Source organism: Denticeps clupeoides, unplaced genomic scaffold (assembly GCF_900700375.1).
Source record: "Denticeps clupeoides unplaced genomic scaffold, fDenClu1.1, whole genome shotgun sequence".
Taxonomy (NCBI): Eukaryota; Metazoa; Chordata; class Actinopteri; order Clupeiformes; family Denticipitidae; genus Denticeps; species Denticeps clupeoides.
In genome coordinates, this window is record NW_021630004.1 from 270577 (window position 1) to 295675 (window position 25099).

At 40.5% G+C, this 25099-nt stretch overlaps 1 protein-coding gene across 3 annotated transcripts in view; it reads right to left on the reverse strand.

Moving 5' to 3' along the window:
- The window catches only part of LOC114780063 (protocadherin-15-like), a 62297-nt gene that overhangs the window by 16071 nt on the left and 21127 nt on the right, over positions 1-25099 (reverse strand). The window contains exons 7-30 of one of the 3 annotated variants that reach the window (XM_028967585.1): positions 24746-24856; positions 22157-22327; positions 21683-21791; positions 21116-21228; positions 20236-20364; positions 19587-19607; positions 16619-16753; positions 13378-13527; positions 12934-13127; positions 12741-12873; positions 12505-12584; positions 11085-11178; positions 9130-9258; positions 8613-8918; positions 8276-8503; positions 6890-7006; positions 6306-6446; positions 5792-5904; positions 5487-5596; positions 3016-3156; positions 2627-2754; positions 1969-2184; positions 996-1084; positions 421-597 (exon numbers count right to left, since the gene is read on the reverse strand). In XM_028967585.1, coding sequence (XP_028823418.1) covers positions 421-597; positions 996-1084; positions 1969-2184; positions 2627-2754; positions 3016-3156; positions 5487-5596; positions 5792-5904; positions 6306-6446; positions 6890-7006; positions 8276-8503; positions 8613-8918; positions 9130-9258; positions 11085-11178; positions 12505-12584; positions 12741-12873; positions 12934-13127; positions 13378-13527; positions 16619-16753; positions 19587-19607; positions 20236-20364; positions 21116-21228; positions 21683-21791; positions 22157-22327; positions 24746-24856 — 3335 coding nt within the window. Of the gene's footprint in view, positions 1-420; positions 598-995; positions 1085-1968; positions 2185-2626; positions 2755-3015; positions 3157-5486; positions 5597-5791; positions 5905-6305; positions 6447-6889; positions 7007-8275; positions 8504-8612; positions 8919-9129; positions 9259-11084; positions 11179-12504; positions 12585-12740; positions 12874-12933; positions 13128-13377; positions 13528-16618; positions 16754-19586; positions 19608-20157; positions 20365-21115; positions 21229-21682; positions 21792-22156; positions 22328-24745; positions 24857-25099 lie in introns of all 3 variants that reach the window. The other 2 variants (XM_028967583.1, XM_028967584.1) reach the window with 2 other exon arrangements.

Sequence of the window (25099 nt, forward strand, 5' to 3'; positions counted from 1 at the left end):
GCCCTTGTATGGTTCAGATCTGACTGATCAGTATCCGTTTGTGGACATCAATGGTGATTTGTCTTCACATAGTAAAGTAGAGTTTGGTGTTCCACGAGGTTCTGTCCTAGGTCCGTTGCTATATTCCTTATACATGATATGTACACACAGCTGTATCTGTCAGCAATGCCAGATGAGAGGCAGCAGCTGAACAGAATAGAGAATTGTCTGAAGGACATTAGACAGTGGATGCTCACCAACTTTCTTCTGTTGAACCCTGACAAGACAGAAGCTCTTGTACTTTGGTCTCAAGCAGCCAGAAATAAGATGGATGACTACATAATAGCTCTGGATAACCTTTCTATCTCACAAATTCTTTATAGAGTGGTGATTATGGTGATGTTTTTCAATCATTCCAGCTGTGTGTGTGTAATGTCTTACTTGAAAAGTTCTTGTCTGGAGATAGCTCGGTTGGTCAGTGGATCAATGGCATATACCATCAGGTCAGATTTGGTGTAGTCTTCAAGCTCATAGCCATCGCCATGACGCCGAGGACCTATCGACTCCACAATTACTTTGGCACCAGGAATCTGGTCTTGAACATAGCGTTCCAGAATCCTAAAATATCAAAAGAACATGTATACAATGATTTCAGCAAGCTGTAGATTCCTATGTGTGTTTTTTAAAATAATTTCTCATGCTGTTGTCATTCATTTAAACCAGTTATGCTCGCGTTTGAGGGTGTTATTTAAATTTAGATTTTGAAGCATTTCTGCTCCTAATCATTCTACTGTGGATAAGTCAAATGATTACTGGATGACTGCAGTTCAGGCAGGACACTTTAATATGATTTCTAAAATTATATATATATATGAAAAAAAAAAATTATTCTTCAAAAGTTATAATGGCTAAGCAATGCTACGTCATTGGTTAAGTTGACCATTAGAGTTTATAATATTTTAGAAAACATAAGTAAAATGAAATCAAACATTTAGTTAAAATTGATTAAACATTACCCAATCAGCTGTTCTTTGTTCTCCTCAACTACAGAAGGTGGCACATTGGAGACCACAACCTGCATATCCAGAGCATTCACCACTGAAACCTGGATCATGCAGACAAATAATATTAATAACAACAACACTAACAACAATTGTCACATGTGATACATAGCAGCACAGCACACGGTGTACACAGTGAAATTTGTCCTCTGCCTTTAATCCATCACCCTGAGTGAGCAGTGGGCACCATGACAGGTGCCCGGGGAGCACTTATGTGTCCAGGGTATTGGACACATAAGTGAATGAAGTGATGCACCCATCATGCACGGTCCATGCTGTACAAGCCTGTGGAGGCAGCGTTATGATCTGAGTCTAGATTTACCCTGCTCCAGGATGATAGGCACAACAGAGTAAGAAGGGAAGTACATGGAGTAGGGCAGGCCAATAGGGCCTAAAAATAATGCAATATTTTTAAGATATATCATTATACACAATAAATGTCTCAATATCTTGAAATTTGAAATTGAAGTGAAATAACAAAGTGAAAGTAAAGTGTCATTGTGAAGCACAGCCAGCATAGCACATGGTGACACAACTAAAATGACAGGGGACATTGTATCTGATGAGAGAATTAATTTCAGTAATTTGACACTTGACTTGAACTTGGGACTAAAGACTTTAGGATTAACTTGACATTGCAACTCAAAGATTTGAGACTTTAACTTGACTTGGAAAAAAATCCTTGTGACCATCTCTACGTCAAGTTCAGCAGCATTATGCGGCTCAGAGAGCAATAAATAAAGACTTTCACACATATTCTTTGTCCATTTTTTGTGCTTTTCATTTTTATTGAGGTAAATCTCTCAGTCACTACATTCTTATAGACAGGGTCAAAGGTCATCAGTGACTACCATAAAAATGGGTGAGAAATCGGCCAAGAAAAAAAAATCTGGATTAAAATAAGTTTTTAGACTGCACACACACTCACCACCACTTCTGCGCTGCCACTTAGGCCACGTCCATAGTTGTCTGTGGCAATAACCTGGAATTTGAAGTAAGATCGGCGCATATTGCGGTACATGATAGCAGATTTGATGATGCCTGTGTACTGCTCCACCACAAAGCTGTCCTGCCCTTCTGCTGTCGGTGGGATGATCAGTCGGTATGCCATCTTACTGTAGTTGCCTGTGTCCTTGTCAGTGGCCTGGAGCATACAAAGGATATGAAATAGGATATGACATTTTTGCTACAAACTACTTGACTAAAAAACAATAGCACATTTGCACAGAAAAACAGAAATAACAAATACTATATAGCTTACTGATTTGTCAGAACAGAGTAGACTAGCTGAGGATGTAATAAAAAATATATAATACATGGACAGTAGCTCAGAATTTAGAATTAAGTTGTGATAATAATCTTCTTTTGACTGAGGACGCACCTGAAAACACTCTTTTTGAAGTAAAAAATCCAAACATGAAATAAAAAAACCCATCAATTCTTGTTTAAGACTGTAAATATTTGAAACATTTCTTGCGACCCCACTTAAAAGAACTGCCTTTATGCAACCATGTAGTATAAAAATACGTGCATACATCAACAGTCTGGCATGTTGAGTTTAAGTGATGGTAGATGCTCCGTCTCACCTCTACTTTGAGGACTGAGGTGAAGGTTTTAGTGTCTTCTGCCACTCCTCCTATATAAAGTTTTTTGGTGAAAACTGGAGGATGGTCATTTTCATCCTGAACACTAATGAACACCTTTGCTGTGTTTGCTGAAGAGCACGAGAAAGAACATACATGTTAATGACTGTTTAGGGAAAGACAATGTCCCCTTACAAGACTCAATTTGTTTTACTCAATAGAAATTTGTATGGATTATGATGTTCCACAAACATTAAACCACACTTTTCTAAATAAGCAGACAGTAGAAATAACTGGGATTATTATAAATAGAAAACAGTAGAATAGAATTCCTATCTGACATCCATGCAATATTCTCAAACAATCCTCAAACCACCACCGTCCTGTCTTACTTTTGGAAGGAGTTCGTAGGTTGGCTAAAATAATGGCCAGTGGGTCAGCTTGGACTCGAAGCACATAGCTGGTGACCTCCTCATAGTCCAACAGCTTGGCTGTATATATCACTCCAGTCCTATTGCTCAATACAAACTTACCTGAAACAAGTAAAATACATGCACACATGCAAAAAAATACAGACAAAAATCAAGGCACAACACTAAAAACAGAAAAGTTGTTTAGTCTTAGACAGGGCCAAACAGGAGAGGCAGGTGTGTATATATTTCTCACCCTGGATGGTGCAGCTAGAGGTGCCACCATGGAAGCACCATATCACAGACCAAGGAAGGGTGGTCGACCACAGAAACATCATGCATTGTTATATATCATTCCACCGCACCAATACAAACATAATTCATGGACTCAAACACATGTTTCTGGAGCTCAACCTATTCTGTGTTGCTCACCCACTGCTGGACATGGTCTTCCTCTTGACTCTCTTGCTGACAGTTTGACTGTTGTTTCTCCTCCTCAACCTGTACCTGGATTATTCTGATTGTCTTCACGTTCTGGCCATACAAGAATTCATCTGTACATAGATATCTGCTCATATGCTCATGAAGAACTGCTCATGACCAATTCTCTGGACAATAAACTGGACTACATCAAACTTAATATACTACCCAGCTTGAATCTAGAGACTGCTGTGTCTTTTGTTTTTCCAGATGCTGACATTCAACTACACGGGCTTCATTTTGTCTTGACAAAAATGCAGCACTCGCAGAGGTGGCATTTCGACACAAAATGGAGCAAACCCAGAACACCAGTTCTGAAGCAGGTGAGAACCTGGCCAGCAGGAGACATCACTGCTCTTCAAGACTAGTTTGAGTGCACTGACTGGCAAATGTTTAGGACGGTTGCAACCAACGGTGACAAAAATCAAGTTGGAGAAGTACACGACATCAGTGAACAGCTACATCAGCAAATGCACTGATGATGTTACAGTCTTAGAGTGCACCACCACAAGGTCCAACAAGAAGCTGTGGATGACTTGTGAAATCTATAAGAGGCATCTACAGTCCACAGACATGCCTAAGATTCAACCTGAGACTAAAGTGTTGATTATCAAGAGGCTGAAGACCAGATCCACTGCTGATGTGGCAGACATCTTCAATGTGTCTCAGTGTAAAGTACAGAGGATAAAAAAAAAGATTTGAAGAGACTGGAGACGTTTTTGACAAGCCCTGGTCAGGCAGACCCCACAAGACACCTGCTTGAGAGGACTGTTTGTTGTCTCAAAAATCCAAGGCCAGCCCATTTTCCACTACAGCAGAGCTCCACGAGACCTGGTCACCTGAAGTCCCTGTGTCAAACAGAACAGTTTGTCGGATTCTGTCTGGAAATGACCTCCATGGTGGAATCAGTTCTCAGAAACCTCCACTAAACAAAAGACAATTAAAAAACGTGTAGCATCTGCCAAGGCCCACAGCCTGCTAAAAGGATGGATGCTGGAAAAGTGGCAGAAGGTTGATTTTTCAGATGAATCTTCTGTTCTAACCACAGTCGCCGCCAATATTGCAGGAGACCTACTGGAGCCCACATGGATCTAGGCTTCACCCAGAAAACAATGGTCTGGGGTTACATCCAGTATGGGGGTGTGTGAGAGATCTGTAGGGTGGAAGGCAACAGCAATAGTCTGAAATACCAAGAAATCTTGGCTACCTTTTATATTCCCAACCATGAAAGAGGCCAAATTCTACAGCAGGATGGTGCTCCATCACATACTTCCTTCTCCACATCAAAGTTCCTCAAGGTGAAAAAGATCAAGATGCTCCAGGATTGGCCAGCCCAGTCACCAGACATGAACATCATTGAGCATGTGTGGGGTAGACCTAATAAACTTAATGTCACTGCTGAACTACTACTGTTTCCATAAGATTTCAGTAAAAGAATGTTGCTAATCTGAAAACTCAGCTAATGATAAGTAAAGATTAGAGCGATTCCTAAACGTTAAATTATATGACTATAATTCCAAATAATTATAATACAATTATACAATTATTACATAAAAATGTCCAAACAAGCTGTAACAAGCTGTAAAGCGATATTTCTGCTGCAGATTATGGTCTAATGTTGTAGTAGGCTTGAGATTTGCAGCTGCCACATTTTTTTAGGCATTAGCCACATATATTCATATATATGCTTATTCATACACCTCTGCAGTAATCTCAGAAGAGTTAACTTTATACTGATCAAAAATCATATTAATAGACCTTAGATATACTTACATTTACATGCTTAGATATTGCTTATGTCATTTTCAAGCAGGGATCTCTGAAAAGGCTTCAGGCTTTATCTTAACTTCACAAATAGAATCTGAATACAAACTTTCTGTTTGTAGATCTTCTGCGTAATTGCTCCGGACTAGGTGCAATTTAACAGAAAGTCAGTGCATCATGCCAATTTATCCCACATGCTTTGCACTCACCGTCATCATTTCCTCCCACTATGGAATAAAATACAGTGGTGTTGATGGCTGTCGCCAAAATAATGCCAACAGCAAAGCCAACAGGTGCAGTTTCACTGACAGGTGGAAACCTGCAGAATAGACAACAGCACATGCATGCCATCACCATAAAAGGTTTGCTCGAACGGGCTCCTGAATGCATTTGTGTGTACAATAAACTTTTCTTTACAGCTCTTTTGTCTTTTTGTTTATCCATAAAGCGAGGGACAAAACAACTTACCTATAATGCTACACTAGCTAAAAATAGCTGAGCCGATGCCACTGACCTGTATTCTTCCTCTGAGAAAACAGGAATCCTGGAAGGCTGCAATACTGTAATTTCCACCAGAGTCGTGTTTGTCTTTACCGGCTCTCCATCATCAAAGGCCACAACCACCAACTAAAGCACAGAGGTTGAGGTCAGCAAGTCTCCATGACCTTTTACACTTGACAAAGATCTTTCTCCTTCCTGATCTTGAAATTCCTTTACACTGGAATACAGTCTATGCAACCAGACATATTTATTGTTAGGCTAAATTTACATTTACAGCATTTATCAGACGCCCTTACAATCAGTAGTTACAGGGACAGTCCCCCTGGAGCAATTTAGGGTTAAGAGTCTTGCTCAGGGACACAATGGTAGTAAGTGGGATTTGAACCAGGATCTTCTGGTTCATCGGCGAGTGTCTTACCCACTAGGTTACTACCAACCAAAATGGCTGTCTCCCATTCTGGCAGGTGAGAAACACTATCAGACCATAAAAAAACCATAAATGGGTGTCTTACGAACTTCCTACTCACTTTGAAGGTGGTGCCAGGCACTTCATTCAGATTAACTTTAGTGGTAATTCTTCCAGAATCCTCATTGACATCGAACAGACTGCCGCTGTATGGCGACTGGTCATGATCGACTCTATATCGCACCCTACTGGCAGCTGTTCCCTGAGGGCCAGACACAAATGCATAGTTCAGGAGTGATTAGAACCCTCGATATGTTGGTTTTCTCCCTCACTCGTGGTTGCTCCTGACAACCATCACATGCCTTCTTGGTCTTGTTGCTTCTTCTTTTGAGACAAGACCATCATACATTTTAGTTTTCTGTTATAAATAAATATATTTTTGTTCAGAACCTCAAGCATGTGCGCCTCCTCACTTCCTCAACTGAGTGGTATGAAAAAATTAAGCAACAATGACAACAGTACATGAACAAAATTTTTGGACCCAATTAATTATTGAATTCAGGTGTATCAATTATTCCCGAAGGTGTATAAAACACATCGCCATGCAGTATCCATTTACAAGCATCGAATACTGTGACACGGTGTAAGACAGTAGGTTAAACTGTATGATGTACGATCTGATATTCAAATAGTAAATTTACTCACCGGTGGGTCCTGGTCCTTGGCCAGTACAGTGGTGATGACAGTTCCTTTCTCTGCATTTGGAGCCACCAAGCCCATATAGAGTGGTTGGGTGAAGAAGGGAGAGAAATCATTCATATCCTAGGGCAGAATGACAGTACAAGTTAGGGTTACATCCTTTGGGCTGTTGAGTGGTCTGGGTGTTCTGTGTTTGGTGTATGTGTGATTTGCTTTCAGGCTGTTGGCTGGGTGGAGTTTGGGACTCATCAGACAGGAGCAAGAGGCCCTTGTAGGAGATGAGGCCCTTAATTTTGGTGAATTATGTTTCCATGCAGATAATTTGTCCTTGTCACGATCCAGTCCGAAAAGGGGTTACTCCGGTCAAGGATCCGGACCGGAGATTCATTGTTGTCCTGTTTAATGTTCCCTAATCGTTCTCACCTGTGTCAAATGTATAAAGCTGCCCTGTTCGATTCTGTTCACTGTCAGGTCTTTAACGTTATGTTCCATGTTCACCAGTGTCTACGTCTCGGATGTCTCCCCTGTCCTGTGATTCACCATTAAAACCCCTGTTTTGTGAGGTCAGGTGATAGCGTCCTTCATTCCTCGTCACTCTTCGTCCTCCTCTCCGTACACCCGCCGCGTCATGCCCGCATGGACGTGACAGTCCTTTTGATAATGGCTGTTTCCGTGCTGTGGTGAGGTCTTAAACCTGACTGGAACTCCCTTGATTACATAGTCTAAGTTACATGTAACTTTCAGAATACAATAAAGCAGCAAGAGTTCCAGGTAGGGGGAGTCCACTAATAATTAAATGAAACTGGCGTCAGGTTTGAAGTGGAGAATGGAGTAGCAGACAGCTCCTTTTTCCCAAGCAAATTTCCTTGCTGTAGCCAGACATGGCTGAACTAACATTGCCATGGAAAAGGGGTACTGCAGTGGGTACTAGAGGTTTAGCTGGAGACTCAACTATACAATTGTCTATAAAAGGCAATCAGGAACATGATGGAGGAGCTTCGGGATCATATACGTATACAGTACCTATACAGTATGAAGGTAATTATAGCCATGGTACATATCATAATAATAATATAATAATATAATTAATATATTAACAATAAATGATATATTCATATTAAATAATCTAAAATAATTCTTATAAATGTATTATTTGTTTGTGTGTGTATACCCCACATGGAGACTATCTAAGTGTAAACATTGTTCCGGTTTTGAGTGAGTAAAGGCACAGCAGACATTTTTCCTGGAAGTATAAATCTTCAAACGATTTATACCATTGATATTAAACTTTTATTAGTTCATGTTGTTTTCAGCTTGATCATACCGAACTGCATTTTAACAATTCATGCAAGTTGAATCTATTCAATAAACACTGTGTTTGGTGTCTCTCACCGTGATCCTGACAGTCACTGTGGCAATACCTGGGGGCAGCACACCACCCTGGTCAAGTGCCTCTACTTCGAAGGTGTACACAGCTCCCATCTCTGCCTGTAGCACCTCATAGTCCATAGCCTGCAGCACTGACAGTGCCCCTGTCAGCGGATTGACTGAAAAGAGCTGCCTAGCTGCCTTCGTTTTTATAAGGTAAGTCACGTTGGAGTCCAGGTCCGCATCAAATGCCTGAAAGCGGCAGAGAGAGAGCGAATATGAATAATTACATATTGTACATGGACCACTGTGTATAGATTTGATAAGCTGTGTCATGTGCGGTGCAGTTGTCATCACTTACTTGGAGTTGCAGAATAACAGTCCCACTAGGGGTGTTTTCGGTAACATTCACTATGTACGAAGCTTGGGAGAAGACAGGACTATTGTCGTTTATGTCTGTGACTTCAACCAGGAGAGTAATGGTTGTCCGCCGTGGGTCTACAGCACCATCTGAGGCCTCCACCATCAGGTCATACATGTTGCGTTTTTCACGGTCCAGTGGGACAGCAGTGTAAATGCTCCCATTGCTGTTGATTGTGAACAGCGCCATATTTGTCAGCAGACGGTAATGCACCTCACCATTTTGACCTGCATCCAAATCTGTTGCCTACGAAGAAGAATCAAATAAATATGTCACGAGAAGCACAGGGGCTCAGTTGAATGCACTGAATTAATCAGCTCAGAGCTATTCATGTATTGAAAACAGATCAAACTAAAACACAGGGTGCTTAGCCCACCCACCCCACAGCCCTCAGCTACAGTTTCCAGTGAGAAATAGCAATGGAATACAGGAAAACTACACAACACTGCCAACGCACCCTGACTTGCCCCACAAACACATTTGTTTGCTCCTCCTGGACAGTGAAGTTCCTTTGCAGTGTGAGATCAAAAACGGGGTCATTGTCATTCACATCAGTCACCACAATGCTTACTGTCGCAGTGGAAACCTGTCGGGGTGGCAGTGACAGAGAAAATTAGACATGATAAATACACACCATGATAAAATGCTACCTGGAATTAAAGGTCCCATAGTGGTCCCCTAATACTGTATCTGAAGTCTCTTTCCAGAATTACAGTGGCAGAATTACAGGCCACAATGAGAGCCTCGTGTGACGGAACCAAATAAAATACATTTGTGCTCGGGGGAGGGGTGTGAAATTCTCTGGACAGACAAAGCAAGAGATATGGGAGGTAACCTTTCCCCGTATGACGTCATAAATTCAGATCTGGGCGTCTGTGCTGTCGCAGAATAGAAGCGCTCTTTACACCTATCGCCGTTTCGATTCACTGATAGGAAGGGGAACTCGTATTAATGTTCAATAATCTCACAAAGTAAAAATGTTCATGTCATGGGACCTTTAATGTAAACCTGTGCAAAACACCCTCCTCATAATTCAACTAACCAACTTTGGAATCAACTATTTTGTCCATTAAAATAAGGCATTCAGTACCATTACAGGACATGAAATCGAATTATTTTTTTGTTAATGTGACTAAAAGTATATGTAAACATGAGAGTAATACATATTTACTATACATTGCACAAAGCGGTACACACCTATGCACTCTTCAGAAGCTGTAACCTACATTGTAGACCATCATGCATTGTGGAAGAAAAGCCATCAGACAGTGGATTAAGATGAAAATGCTGGTGGAAAACTGTTGCAACAGTCTGGTGTGAGAAATATTTAAATGTCTCATTATGTCTCAATCCCAGACCCCAGCAACTAAAGAAGAGGACCATCATAATAAAACTATTGTTTTATTGGCTATTGACCCTGTTTGCCCCGGACCTCTGCCTTTTGTATTCTTCCTGAACTCTGTTTCTGAAACCTGGTACAACCCAGCGTGCCTTGACTATTCTCCCAGACCTGCTCCTCTTATCTGATTGATTCCATGGTTTGATTTGGCCTGTGCTGATTTCTCTCACTGCGTCACCATTCAGTTCTGACCTTCTGGCTTTGATCTTGTTTCATCTGAAGTCATGAAAGGGTAAAATTTGGAAGAAAGTTCTTGCCTTTATATAATATATAACAAAGGATATTGCTTGCAAAGAAGAATCATTTTTTAATGATTGCGAGGAATGTAATAAATATTCACTAACATGACCCCTCTCGAGCTCCATAAAAATAGCATAGTCTTCTGCAAAAATATTGCAGCAACAGTCCATTTAACATAAAATAAGAATTTTTTTTTTTCAACATGTAGTAATTTTATGTAAATGACAATATTATTAGCTTTATCAACAACAACAACATTTATTTCTTATATAGCCCCAAATCACATACAGTAGGTCTCAATGGGCTATCATCCAAGCAAGTAAATTAATTTAAATGTTCATTGCACTCTGAAGTACATGTTTGCAGTGCATTTGAGACTTGAGACATGACACTGAAGATCAATCCGGTTAAATAGCAGCAGGTGCCACCCCCTGTACGTTTTAAGGGACAGGAATTTATGGTCGAAGTTTCTGTGACAGATTCACCTAAAGTTTTATTAGAGTAAGGAGACTTAGAGTAAGGGATTAGAACCGGCAACCTTCTGATTACGGGGCCGATTCCTTAACCGCTAGGCCGTTGTAAATGACTATGATGGCTGGAAGTTCCAGTTAATGAATGTCAATGTATTATCCATTTTGTAAAAGACTGCACAAGGAATAATGTTCTATTAATAATGGTGACATCAAACAAAGAAGAATAACGGTCCTTATTCCTCTCTTCCTCTTTTATTCTCAGCTGAAATTTTGATTTTAGACTTTATTAAAAATACTTACTCCTCCCGGATGCCCATCAGATGCTGTAACGATCAGTCGATACTGGTCAGTTGTCTCTCTGTCTAAAGGCTTGGCCAGGAGCAGTAGCCCTATACTGAACACAAGTAAATACACATAGACAAGAACATTCAACTCCAGACAAATCACATTTCTAATGTGTAACTAAATCTGAACCATTTCTGGTGTTTACCTGAGCTACTTTATTCTGACCTTCAGGGATAAAGTGGATAAAGCAGACAAATAGATCTTTAGCATACTCCCCCCCTTTTCCCTATCATTACATGCCTTTAGTAGCCTTTTTCATTATTGAGTTGAATATTGAGATATGCCAATGTAATATGATCAACTGCACTTGCTTATCTATCATTAAAAGTCACAGAAAATTACAAATATCAAAATCTTTACATCACTTCAAATGTTATTTCCCAATACTGCATCTTAATAAAGATGTGCTACATATAGTAGTTTATAGGAATAGCTGGATATAAATGGGATGTTTGTCATGTTGCCTCATGCTGTTGTATCATGTTGCCCGACTCCATGTCCATTCCCACCTGTTCTGTCCTGTTTTGCTGTCATACATTCAATGTGCGTGTTGCTTTAAGAAATCTGCGCTGGTGTACGGGTGGCTTTGGCTTTAAACGATGAATAAAAAAGGAGAACTGAGGAGTGGTGTTTGGATAAAACCCTGCGAAAAGTAATAAGCCCCCTGCAATAATAAATGTTCTGTATTTATTTAGCTCAGCACCTGCTTATTTAGCCTCACAGTTTTATATATGTTTAAACTTCGAGAGAATGACTTAATATTTTGTCGCTTCAGATCAGGTATACATAATAATAAATCGCATCATTCTGTATTCATATAATCGCGCAACCTGACATCGTGATTGGCTTATTGGCTTGTGGGCCTGTTGTTGGTTTGGTTGAGAGTGAAAGCTGCGCCCCTCAGATCTGGGGTCAGCTCCCCAGCAGAACCTGGTCTTTATTTATGTATTGTGCAGCCACGTCAGTATGCCGGAATGAATGCGATCAGAACTGTAGTAGTAATTAAATGCCTTCAGAACGACACACGGTTGTAAAGTCCCATACTTGATCTTTTTTATGGAAATGTGATTATATGCATAACACTATGTTTCTTTCTCTAGCCATTGGACATCACATTCAATGAAATTATAAGCATTTTTTTTTTTAGATTTTATATTCCATAAGAGCAGATATGCTCACACTCAAAGCTAATGCCAGAACTACAGCCAGCAGAGAATTTCATGTTCTCGCAGCACTGAAATGGATGAATCATTTATTGATGCAATGGCAAAATTGTATATTTACATGCTACTGAAAATCTAACAGAACAGCAAATGTTGGATTATTAACACAAATTTGACAAATTTTCCATAGAGGTGGTATTCACAAAGCTTACGTTCTGGAGAGATTAAAGACCTGCTGCACATCTCCACTCACAATCTGGTAAGTGATTGGGTCCATTTCCCGATCAGTGGCCTGCAAATAAAGAACAATTGAGTCATTGTTCACTGTTTAGTGACATTTTTTTGCATCTGTAACATAAATCTAGATGAAATATACAAATACAGCAATATTGTCATGGTAAAATAAGAATTATTGAGTTACTCAGCAACCTCCCCTGTCCACACACACCTGCAGATTTAGCAGGATGGCTCCGATTCTCATGGCCTCACTGATTTCCAAGCTATACGTCTGCAAGGGGAACCGTGGTGGACTTTGATTGTTCGGAGGTAAAACTTCAATGTACACAGTGGTGATAGAGCTCCTACAGTGAGAAAGTGAGTTAATAAATGCATGGGTTTCTGATTAAATGAATGAACCATACCTTCTGTCAGCTTCTAGGGCATTGTCGGAAGCTTTGACTGTTAGGGTATACGAGCGCCCTACGGTCAGTGTAATGCCTGGTGCTATGGTGATGCGACCCGTGCGATTATTGATGACAAAATCACCCTGTTCACCAGCCAAGATTGAGTATGTGACTTCACCATTTAACCCTTCATCAGCATCGTGAGCAGACAGCTTAATAAAAAAAGAAACAGAAACACATTAATGTGTGTGACTGAACAGTATAAAAATACTGATATGTATTGCTTCTTGTTTTCTCTTTTTTGCAGATTTGTTACCCAAGCTTTTGTAATAATGTGAGAAAATAATGTGAGTGTAATAATGTGAGTCAAAAAGTGCGGTTTACACCCCTACTATATAGTGAACTGTGAGAAGCTGTAAAATGACATAACATGATAAATATGAAAAAAGACAGCTGGTGCACCTGTAATACAGTCTCTCCAGGCTGCATATTCGTGAACACCTCAACACTGTAGGAAACCTGGGAGAACATTGGCGTGTTGTCATTGGCATCAATGACCAATATGCTCACTGTTACAGGCATACTCTGCTGAACACCATCGGATGCAACCATCTGTGAACAGATCAATGGAATAGTGGTGGGTACACAACAGGTTATCCCAACAATTTATCAAAGTAAAGGCGCTTTTAGTATTTCTGTTGCTTTCTCCCTTCTTCTACAAGTATTGATTATTAGAGGTATTATTAGAGTATATATAGAACAAATACTCCAGGTTGGCCATTCTACGTTTTTTTTTCTGATCTACAGCACTTGTCCTGATGTAGTGTTCCTCCTGCACCTAGAAAGGGAACAACAATTCTCTTAAACGATAAATGTCCATGATTTCTAGTCTTGAAACATTCCATTTACTAAATTAATCAAAATAATGGACACTGGTAAGGTAATATAACCATAAATGTAGAATCTTTTTAAACCACATATTAAAAGAGATCAACTATAAAGTAAATATTATAGGCTGCACGGTGACATGACTGTTAGTGACATGGCCTGAATGCACACTAGATGAATTGGCAGCTACTGCACCCTTATCTCCCAACCCATCTCATTTCTGTGTAGCTCCCTGAAGATCTTGCACTGGTTCTCCAATGCCCAGACTGTCTTTACCTCCTTTATCCTCCTGTAACCCCTTTCTGGCCTAGTGCTATGATCTACTGTCACGCTGGCTGGACATGGCGAGGAAGAAGGACACAATGTTATGAAACAGGGGTTTAATACATGGTGAACAGGACAGGGGAACATCAAGTAACCATGACCCGACAGCGAACAGAGACAAACTGGGCAGCTTTATACAATCAGACACAGCCCCTTCCAGACCGGATCCTGACATCTACCATGGAGTTACACTCAAGTAGCCTAAACAAGCAGGGAACTGGTCTCTACCAAGTGATGTTCCTGTTTACCATGAAAAAATTATCATTCCAATAATCCACCACACAGGCGCAGTTATAATCGGTGTAATGAAAGAATTTGGTTAAACCAATCAACATTTATTTTTTTGACAAAAGGGAGGTAATACATGAACACAAGTAACTAATTAGATACAGAAAACTACAGTAGTCACACCCAGGATTTCTCCCACCCGGTTACACGGAAACAACGCAAATGGTTGTCACCATTGGTTGCAGCCTGAATATTTGCCAGTCAGTTCCCTCAAAACAGTCTTGATAAGCTGAGATGGCTCCTGCCGGCCAGGTTCTCACCTGCTTCAGACCCGATTTTGTGCATCTGATGAGCGATCTGTATGCTGGAATTGGCATAACAGTGATGTGGTCTGATTGTCCGAGATGGGGCGGGGCTCTGCCTCTAGTTGTCCACATGTTGATGGAATTTAGGAAGAACTTACTTGAGAGTCTAATTGTTGAATACTATACAGCACGTAGAGCGCCTCCTTCACATTGGAGCTGGGTGGAATGTCCACTCCTATTACAAACACTGGTGTGATTTCCCGTGGTTGCATAGTCACATACTCCACCATCCATGAACAGTAGCTAGAGACTAGCACAGAGTTGTGGCACCATTCCGTGTAGATGTAAACACACAAGCCGCACTGAGGGCCCGCACTGAGGGCCCAACACCCAAATTCTGTTGGCACGAAATGCAGTAACCCCGTCGCTTAATGGTGTCACTTTCTTCATCCTCCTGGAACTGCCTTCCTACTCTTACCACCTGAGGCTGTTCATTATCATGCAACATGAGAAACACCAGCGAAGGGAGGAACAATTGAATAATTGATTTCATCCAACACCTAATGGTGATCAGGGTGCCATATTCTATCCTCTACAGGTCTATGTGTCCCTCCTGAAGCCACCCACATGAAGTCTGTTTCTAATGGTTTGGTCAGAAACATTCATGCCAGGAGGTCACCTTGTAGGTGATCTATGGCAGGTCTCATCCTGATCCTCCTTGGTGCAAATACCGGTCCTACTAATGAGTTAAGGACCTTACACTGCCCCTGTCCATTTACATTTACATTTACGGCATTTGGCAGACGCCCTTATCCAGAGCGACTTACAACGTGCTTTCAAGTTACCATCGATGAAGAGATCAATTCTGGTTCACTAGGACCCCCAAATATGAATACATCTATTTTATTCACTCTGTTGTAGATTCTGTACACAAAGTTCGACAACAAGAAAATTACAATTTAAAGAGGAAGGTCTTGAGCTGTCGTTTGAAGGTGCTCAGTGACTGAGCTGGAAGTTCATTCCACCACCGAGGGGCCAAGACGGAGAAGAGTCTAGATGAGCGTCTTCCTTTTACCTTCAGAGATGGAGGGACCAGGCGAGCAGTACTGGAGGCTCGGAGTATACCAGGTGCAGTGCGAGGTGTAATAAGGGCTGTGAGGTAGGATGGTGCTGCTCCATGTTTGGCTTTGTAGGCCAGCATCAGTATTTTGAACCTGATGGTGCAGCTACTGGGAGTCAGTGGAGGGAACGTAGCAGAGGGGTGGTGTGGAGAACTTGGGAAGGTTGAAGATCAGCCGTGCTGCTGCATTTTGTATGAGTTGAAGAGGTCGGATGGTACATAGTGGTAGACCAGCTAGAAGGTAGTTACAGTAGTCCAGTCGTGAGATTACTAAGGACTGAACCAGGATCTGGTGGCCTGGGTTGACAGGTAAGGGCGGATTCGTCTGATATTGTAGAGAAGGAATCTACATGAGCGGGAAAGGTTGCTGATGTGAGTCGAGAAGGAGAGTTGGTTGTCTATTGTTACTCCCAGGTTGCGGGCTGTTGCTGAAGGAGAGAGCTGTGAGTTGTCCAGGTAAATAGCAAGATCCTGATGTGGTGAAGAATCTGCTGGAATGAATATTAGTTCAGTTTTGGTGGGATTGAGTTGGAGGTGATGGGCTGCCATCCAAGACGAGATGTCGGTTAGACATGCAGAGATTTTGGAAGCAGCATGTAGATCAGAGGGAGGAAAGGAGAAGAGGAGTTGTGTGTTATCAGCATAGCAGTGGTAGGATAATCCATGTGAGGAAATGACCTCATCAAGTGATCTCGTGTAGAGGAAAGTGATCTCGTGTAGAGATCACTGTCCACTTCTTATAGACTAACTGCCTGTCTCCTGGAATCTCCTATATGCTCTTGAGACTGTGCTTGATACAGCAAACCAAATAAAGATGAGGAAATGAAAATGGCTTTACCGTAAACGTGTAGGTGAACTGTTTCTCTCTGTCCAATGGCTGCAATAATGTGAGAAACCGTGTGATCCCACTGGTTGTTAAACTGAAAATGGAGGTCAGGTTGTTCAGGGTTATCTTCAATTGAGGGTCCTTAGTCTACAGATAGACACAGAAACACAAATTTGCACAAAAAAAAAACTGTAGTTTCACAGTTTAGTTTAGACTGCAACTTTTGAAGCAGAATAATTTAGTGGTGATTGTTTCTGAATCCCATAGAACTTACATTCTGACCTTCTTTTCTAATATTCATATATTGTCATATATCTGTGGTTCAATATGACATAATTTTTTCTGGTTCTGGTGCCATGTTTATGTCCTGTGTGTATGTCCAACCACCTGTTGATTCCACTGCTTGTTATTCATATGTGTTGGTCCATTATTATGACCTGCCTTGTGAGAGCAACCTTACTTCAGTTTGGCCCTCTGACCCACTTGTGTCTTGTGCCCTCAATCAAGAGTGACAAAAATACAGGGCATAGCAGGATACTGGATTATTGAGATGGGGATTAAGAATGACCAGGAATGCCAATTCAACAATTTTTTCATTGTTTTCCATTTGTTTTAAATAGATGTAATTAAAGACCACTGTCACCCTCCCCAGGAGTGCTCAACCACCAAAGATCCAGTGTTTCTAAACTCTTGCAGATTAACTTTAGTTGCAGTTGTGGCGACATTCATTTAACTGAGTCACAATTAGTGTTAGAAAGAAATAACTAGTGAGTAACTAAGTCTTATTATTCAGTTATGCAAATATCCTGCTCACTCACAGGTTTAAATAGGGTTCAGGTAAGGAGGCTGAGGTGGCATGGAAGATTCAGAGGTGGAATGTAACGAATTACATTTACTTACATTACTGTAATTGAGTAGTTTTTTAGAGTAATTTGTCATCTAAGCTGTTTTTGAAATTGGTCATTTTACTTTTACTGCAGTACATTTTTAACCAAGTATTTTATTTCACTACATTTGGAAGCCTGTTACTGAAAAAAAACACAACACAACACAACAGCCAATCAGAAAATAGCAGTATTGTATCTGGGCAAAACGCAATATATCCGGGAATTGTTCACGTCATTGACTGCAGTTAGAGAATGTTGTCCAGATAATTAGCATCAGTTTTTTAATGCTGAGTGCCTGTAGCCTTTTACAGCCTGCAGCATGAAAGTAGAATAGCCTATACAGTGCACCTAGCTAATTTAATAATTCCATTTATTCAAGGCCTTGAACACAGGAACAGTATTTCTAGTAAACAGGCCAGTGCAAATATTTTAATGCACTCTTTAATCACAAACATTTTATAGATCTTATGGATTGGATTAAAAGCATTTTTTCTTAGAATTCTACACACAACACCCAATAATGACCTTGTGAAAAAACTTGACTTGAGGTTTTGGCCAAATTTATTAAAGAATATGATGCCACCATTTGGCCCATTCCTCTTTGTAGCATCTCTCAAGCTCCATGAGGTTGGATGGGAAGTGTCGGTGCACAACCATTTTAAGATATCTCCAGAGGTGTTCAATCAGATTCAAGTCTGGGCTTCAAGGACGTTCAGTTGTCCTGAAGCCACTCCTTTGATATCTTGTCTGTGTGCTTGGGCTCATTGTCCTGATGAAAGATGAACCATCGCCCCAGTTCAAGAGCACTCTGGAGCGGGTTTTCATTCAGGAAATCTACATTGCTTTAGTCATCTTTCCCTCTATCAAGACTAGGTTTCCATATGGCCACTCTACCATACTGGCCTGATTAGTGGATTGCTGCAGATATGGTTCTCAGCTGACCATTGGGTTCTTGCTGACCGGTCCTGACATGAACTGTGGACCTTATATAGACAAGTGTGTGTCGTTCCAAATCAGGTCCAATCAACAGTTTTTTCCGCAGGTGGACCTCAAGTACACTTTTTCATTTTGTAATTATAAGGTGTTGTGTGTAGAATTCTGAGGAAAAATATTTTATTCCACTTTGGAATAAGCCTGTAACATAACAAAATGTGGAAAAGGTGATTTCCAGATGCATTGTATTTGTACCATTTTTAGAAACCCTTGTTTCTTCTAAAATTGGTATTAAATATTAAATATAAGCTCTGGTTGTAACCAATATGGATGCATAACACAAACAGGATGCACCTAAACTCAATTTTGAGTTTTATGGCAAAGGCTGTGAATGCATGTGATGCATTTTTTTATACAAGTAAACTTTTTCACATTGTTATTTTGGGGTGTTGTGAGTAGAATTCTGAGAAAAAAATTAATTTAATCAATTTTGGAATAAGGCTGCAACGTAACAAAATGTGGAATAAGTGATGCGCTGTGATTACTTTGAGGATGCACTGTACATGCTTTTCGTTCAAATGAACTAGAGTTTTACAGTCTAATACTGTAGTATTCTGTGGGGCAGGGTGCTTTATTTCATGTTATATCAGCAGTCAGTAAAGACAACAGATATGATTTATGTTCGATATAGAAAGAACAAAAACAGTTTGGTAATAAGGAATTGTTGAACAATTTCATAGTTTTGGATACTTTGATTTTTGCTTTATTTTCTCTTTTTTAATTGTAACGTTTGAATTGGACCAAACTATTCAGAAGTTGGTACTTTTTTATTGTCAGAACATAGTTTGTACATTTTTACCACATAAAAGCTGTATTGGATTTAGGACTAGTCCTTTTTTTACATCATGTAATTTAAAGTAACTTTTACTCAAAGTAAATTATAAATAAAGTAATTTTTTATTTTTACGCAAGATTTTTACATGTTTACTTTTACCTGAGTAGATCATTTTTTCAGGTCATTTTCCACCTCTAGTTAAGAATCGCAGATTTGATTTGGACAGAGTCCAATAATAACATAATTTCTTGAAATCTTGCACATGATGTCATGTAAACAGAATAAAGCAACAAAGAGGACACACACAATACTCCATGATACGTACAGGTACAGCTCCAGGTGCCAGCTAGAGAAGAGATTTAAAAAATAAAAATTAATTCACTTACTGATTTTTTAGTTAAATCTTCAAACTCTGATAGATAATTTTTAAAAATGAAAATTACCCCTACATCATCATTACAAGTTTTTGAGGCTTTGCTTTGTCACCAGTTCAAATTCTGAATCAAAACTGAAATAAGCACAGCACTTTTTCACATATGCATAATATAGCAAAGCAAACATTTAGAATAAACCTGAGATCATTTAGTCAAGCAGTTACAATGGGTTAAAATGCCATTTTATGGCATATGGAAATCTGTAACACTTATATACAATTATTAATATTAACATAGTAAAAATGTATAACATATTACATATACCAGCAGGGATGTAATTATGCTCCATGCCAGTGAAATAACTTTTTTTGAGATAACCATGACCTGGATGACTGAGAACCTTCACAGATATTCCATGTAACATTTCATGGCAATTAACCTTTTTAACTTGTCCAACACTTGTATGCCATTCATAATAGAAGAGGTTAATAAAGAGGAGATAAACACTATACAGTCTCTCACCTCCTCAATATCACTGTCAAGGGCAATGATGCCCAATGGGCCAGTTAGGTTGGCACTAGCAGAAATGGTGGTACCCACTGGAGATGCCTCACTGACGTAGCCCTGGTAAAATGTCCGCTGGAAGTATGGTGCCAGGTTGTTCTCATCTAAAACCTCAATGTACAGGTTAGCAAAAGCTGGGAGAGGGTGGCCATTGTCCTGCTCTGCCTGCAAATAAATAAAAAAAATCATAAATGACGTGCAGGGTGTGAAACAACCAATACTAAAATACAATCAGAGAAAGTGTATAGACTACCCCTCAACATTCATACATACATTAACAGTAACATAGTCTGGGGGTTGGCCTTTTTTTACAGTTAGGTTTCTGGGGCAGTGGTGGCCTAAGGAAATGAGCCAGTAATCAGAACGTTGCCGGTTCGAATCCCAAATCGCCAACTGAGTGAAGTGCCCCAAACTGAGCAAAGCACCGTCCCCACACACTGCTCCCCGGGCCCCTGTCACGGCTGCCCACTGCTCACCAAGGGTGATGGTTAAAAGCAGAGGACACATTTCGATGTGTGACCGTGTGCTGTGTTTCACAATCACTTCACTTTTACTAGGTCAATATATTTTTGGATGGATGTAGTCAAAGGAAGGGTCCATAAGTGAAAGTGAAGTGAACGTGAAGTTACTGTCAATGTTAAATGGCTTATAAGAAGGGCTTTCATTACAGTGCATCCAGAAAGAAAAAACATCACTTCTTCCACATTTTGTCCTGTTACAGCCTCATTTTAAAATGGATTAAATCATTTCCCCTCATAATTCTACATAAAACACCACATATTGATACTTGAGGTTTCGCAAAATGTATTAAAAAAAACAACTAGAAAGCACATAAGCACTGTATACAGAGCAAGCAGAAGTACAGTGACAGATTAGTAGTACACATGAAATGAAGCCAAGTAGAGTGTGTAGTTACTTTAATGACAAGACTGAAGGACTGGTACAAGTCTCGTCTCACTGGCTGGAGCAGACGAAGCTCAGCAGTGCTCTGGTTCAGGAAGAAGTAGTCCCTATAGGCAGTCGGCTGACCTGGGACAGATGGTAAAGGTTGACAGAGAGAGAGAGAGAGAGAGAGAGAGATACTGGTGAATTGTACTATGTACACTACAGGCCAGAGGTTTGGGCCCACCCTATGATTGATTGACATGAATTAATAAACAAATAAACATTCTGCTCTTTACCAAATGAACCCATTAGAAAACAAGAGGCTGCCCTGATTCACTGAGCCCCTTGGAAAGTGAATCTTCCATATCTTGTCAATCATGATAACTAACAACATTTTTAAAGTTAAAAGATATTGTCCAACCTTCAGCACCACATGTTTAAATATGTAAAAACTCTTATTTTTCCATGCATTTTTAATGTGAAAATGCAGTTTAGATGTTTCCTAAAACATAAGAGTGGGCCAAAACCTGCACACTGACCTGTAGTGGATCCCAGCCATGTGCTGTACTGTGTATGTGTTAAAGGGAAAAGAACTGACCGACTAAAATGGAGAATAGAATTTTTGGCCTGTCAGATGGGGGCTGAATGTTCCGGTCTTGATCAATGGACCTAATGGGTGGAGTCACGTTCAGGGGGTTCAATTTATTCTGAAAAAATGGAGATATTGTCTCAGTCAAATTGCTTGTAAGCATAATATTAATTCAAAAAATGAAGCAAGTGGAATGAATAATGTGATGTTAATCTGTATTTTCACATGGAATAACAACATAAGAGAACAGATTGTAGGTGTCCGCAAAACCCAGAATAAAGTTCATTTTAATGTTGTTTGCCAGCAGGAAGGCCAACAACATCAACAGATGAATTAAAGCTCTCTGATTCTCTGTACTGCGAAGTATTTTGTCCAGGCTTCTTTATCAGCAGTGCAGACGTTCATGTGGCTGTGTACTGCACTATTGCAGGGGACAAGCTGCTAAACTTGAACCCCTTCTGACGGCAGAGATGTGCTTCTTACTGGATCTGTAAGCTCCTTGATGGCTGCACGGTAGTTGACAGGGCTACAGTCCTGGGTGTTGCTAACCAGAACACAGGGTAGAAACATAGGGCCCAGGTCATCACCATCCAACACATCCAGGGTCATCGTCATGGTTGCTGTTCGACGGCTGCCGGGATACGGAGCACGATCCTAATGATGGGCAAATCACTAGGATTAGGTTAGGATAAGATATTTGGAGACTTTATGTCTCCTCAAATGCTTTCATTAATAGGTAAAGTGGAATTACCAATTATAGTTGACATGAAAACTGCAACAGCAAAGAGTGAAGTATAAATTTGAAGTATAAACTAATTGGGCTTCTTTAAACTGTCAGGTTTCCCTCAGATGAATTGATCATTTAATGTTTGTGTTTATTGTTCTGAACTGAGTTGGCTCCATTATGTTTTCTTTTTGTCACCTCCAACTCCCCGTTGCTCCTCCCTCACCTGTGGCTCCTCCTTCTGATCTACATGCTACTTCCAAAATCTCTGCATGTCTAACCGACATCTCGTCTTGGATGGCAGCCCATCACCTCCAACTCAATCCCACCAAAACTGAACTAATATTCATTCCAGCAGATTCTTCACCACATCAGGATCTTGCTATTTACCTAGACAACTCACAGCTCTCTCCTTCTGCAACAGCCCTCAACCTTGGAGTAACAATAGACAACCAACTCTCCTTCTCGACTCACATCAGCAACATTTCCCGCTCATGTAGATTCCTTCTCTACAATATCAGACGAATCCGCCCTTATCTGTCAACCCAGGCCACCCAACTACTGGTTCAGTCCTTAGTAATCTCACGACTGGACTACTGCAACTCCCTTCTAGCTGGTCTACCACTATGTACTCTCCGACCTCTTCAACTCATACAAAATGCAGCAGACTAATCTTCAACCTTCCCAAGTTCTCCACACCACCCCTCTGCTACGTTCCCTCCACCGGCTCCCAGTAGCTGCACGCATCAGGTTCAAAATACTGATGCTGGCCTACAAAGCCAAACATGGAGCAGCACCATCCTACCTCACAGCCCTTATTACACCTCGCACTGCACCTCGTCTACTCCGAGCCTCCAGTACTGCTCGCCTGGTCCCTCCATCTCTGAAGGTAAAAGGAAAACATTCATCTAGACTCTTCTCCGTCTTGGCCCCTCGGTGGTGGAATGAACTTCCCCTCGAGGTCAGAACAGCTCAGTCACTGAGCACCTTCACATGGCATCTCAAGACCTTCCTCTTTAGAGAGTATTTAGATGAACTTGTAACCTTCTTCTGTATAGAAACTAGAACAGAGTGAATAAAAAGATTGTATTCATAGTTGGGGGTCCTAATGAACCAGAACTGATCACTTCATCCATGGTAACATGGAAGCAAGTTGTAAGTTGCTCTGGATACGGGCGTCTGCCAAATTCCTTAAATGTAAAGGCAACCACTGCAATTATTCTCCCTCCTCAACTGTACAATTGAATATTTTCTTTTATAAATTAGTAGGTGTGGCCTATATACAGGTGCGCTCTATAGTCGTGAATTTACGATAAGTAAAATTGAAGTGATTGTCATTGTGATACACTGCAAGCACAACACACGGTGACAGAACATAACATGAACTTCATGTTTAACCATTCACTCTTACTGAGGAGTCATGATAGGCACCTGGGGAGCAGTGTGTGGTCATGGTACCTTCATCATGGGATAACCATTCCTAGACCACCACTACACACAACAAATAGAACAACTCACTGCCTCCCCTCCCTCTTCCCAGTTATCACTATCATTAAAGTGCATTAACATTGCACTTTACATAGCCCAGTGTATCTGTGTGGAACTTTATGTCAGTATGTAACTGTCTAATCGTTCAAATGTTACATGTAGCATCACGTTCCAGTTATTCCGTTTCACTATGTACTGTCTAACACGTATATAGCTGAAAGGACAATAAAGCTCAACTTCTACTTCTACTTCAATTCTGAATAAAAGAAATGGTAAAGTAAAGTGAAGTGATTGTCACATGTGATACACAGCAGCACAGCACACAGTGCACACAGTGAAATTTGTCCTCTGCATTTAACCATCACCCTGAGTGAGCAGTGGGCACCATGACAGGCACCCGGGGAGCAGTGTGTGGGGACGGTGCTTTGCTCAGTGGCACCTTAACTGCTAGGCCACCACTGCCCCATCACCACTGGTCATCTTAACATCTTAAATTCCCTGTAGCTGAGCCCACGTTGTTTGTCTTTGGTGCGTGTCCTGGGGAAATCTCATTGTGGGACTGGATCAAAGTGGCCGTAATTCTGCACCAAGGATGAATTTTGGAAAGAGACTTCAGATACAGTTTTAGGGACCACAAAGACCGATATAAAAGCAAATCAAGTTTTTCATAATATGGGGGCTTTAATAAATTGCTAAAAATTAATGGAGTTGAACTAACAAGTTCAATACAATCTCTGATGTCAACCCATCAACCGTCAAGTTGGAATCTGCTTTTGGGCAAATGGGTGGGATTTTTACATGTTTTGATATTGTACATTATTGTAGCCACAATGAAATAGTAATTTAAATAGAGCTCTTACATTGGCTTGAATGATGACCAAGTACCGTGTCCTTTCCTCATAATTTAACCTCTCAGCCAGGACAATGGTTCCTGATAGCGTGTTGGAGACACGCACTGTTCTGTTGGAAAGCTGAGGAATAGAAAAATGATAGGTATTCCAAACACATTTTTAGTGGATGGTTTACTGAATTAGTGGGACTAATAAAGGTCTATCTTATCTCATCTCTTAACAGAGCATAATGATATATCTTCAGGTTTTGCTAATTTAAGGTCAAACGTGTTCTCAACAGATGAAATAAGAAAGATTGCTTAGTAGTTATCTGTTTCTTGATGAAAAGAATCAAACGAACATATTTTCTTAACTTTTCTTAAC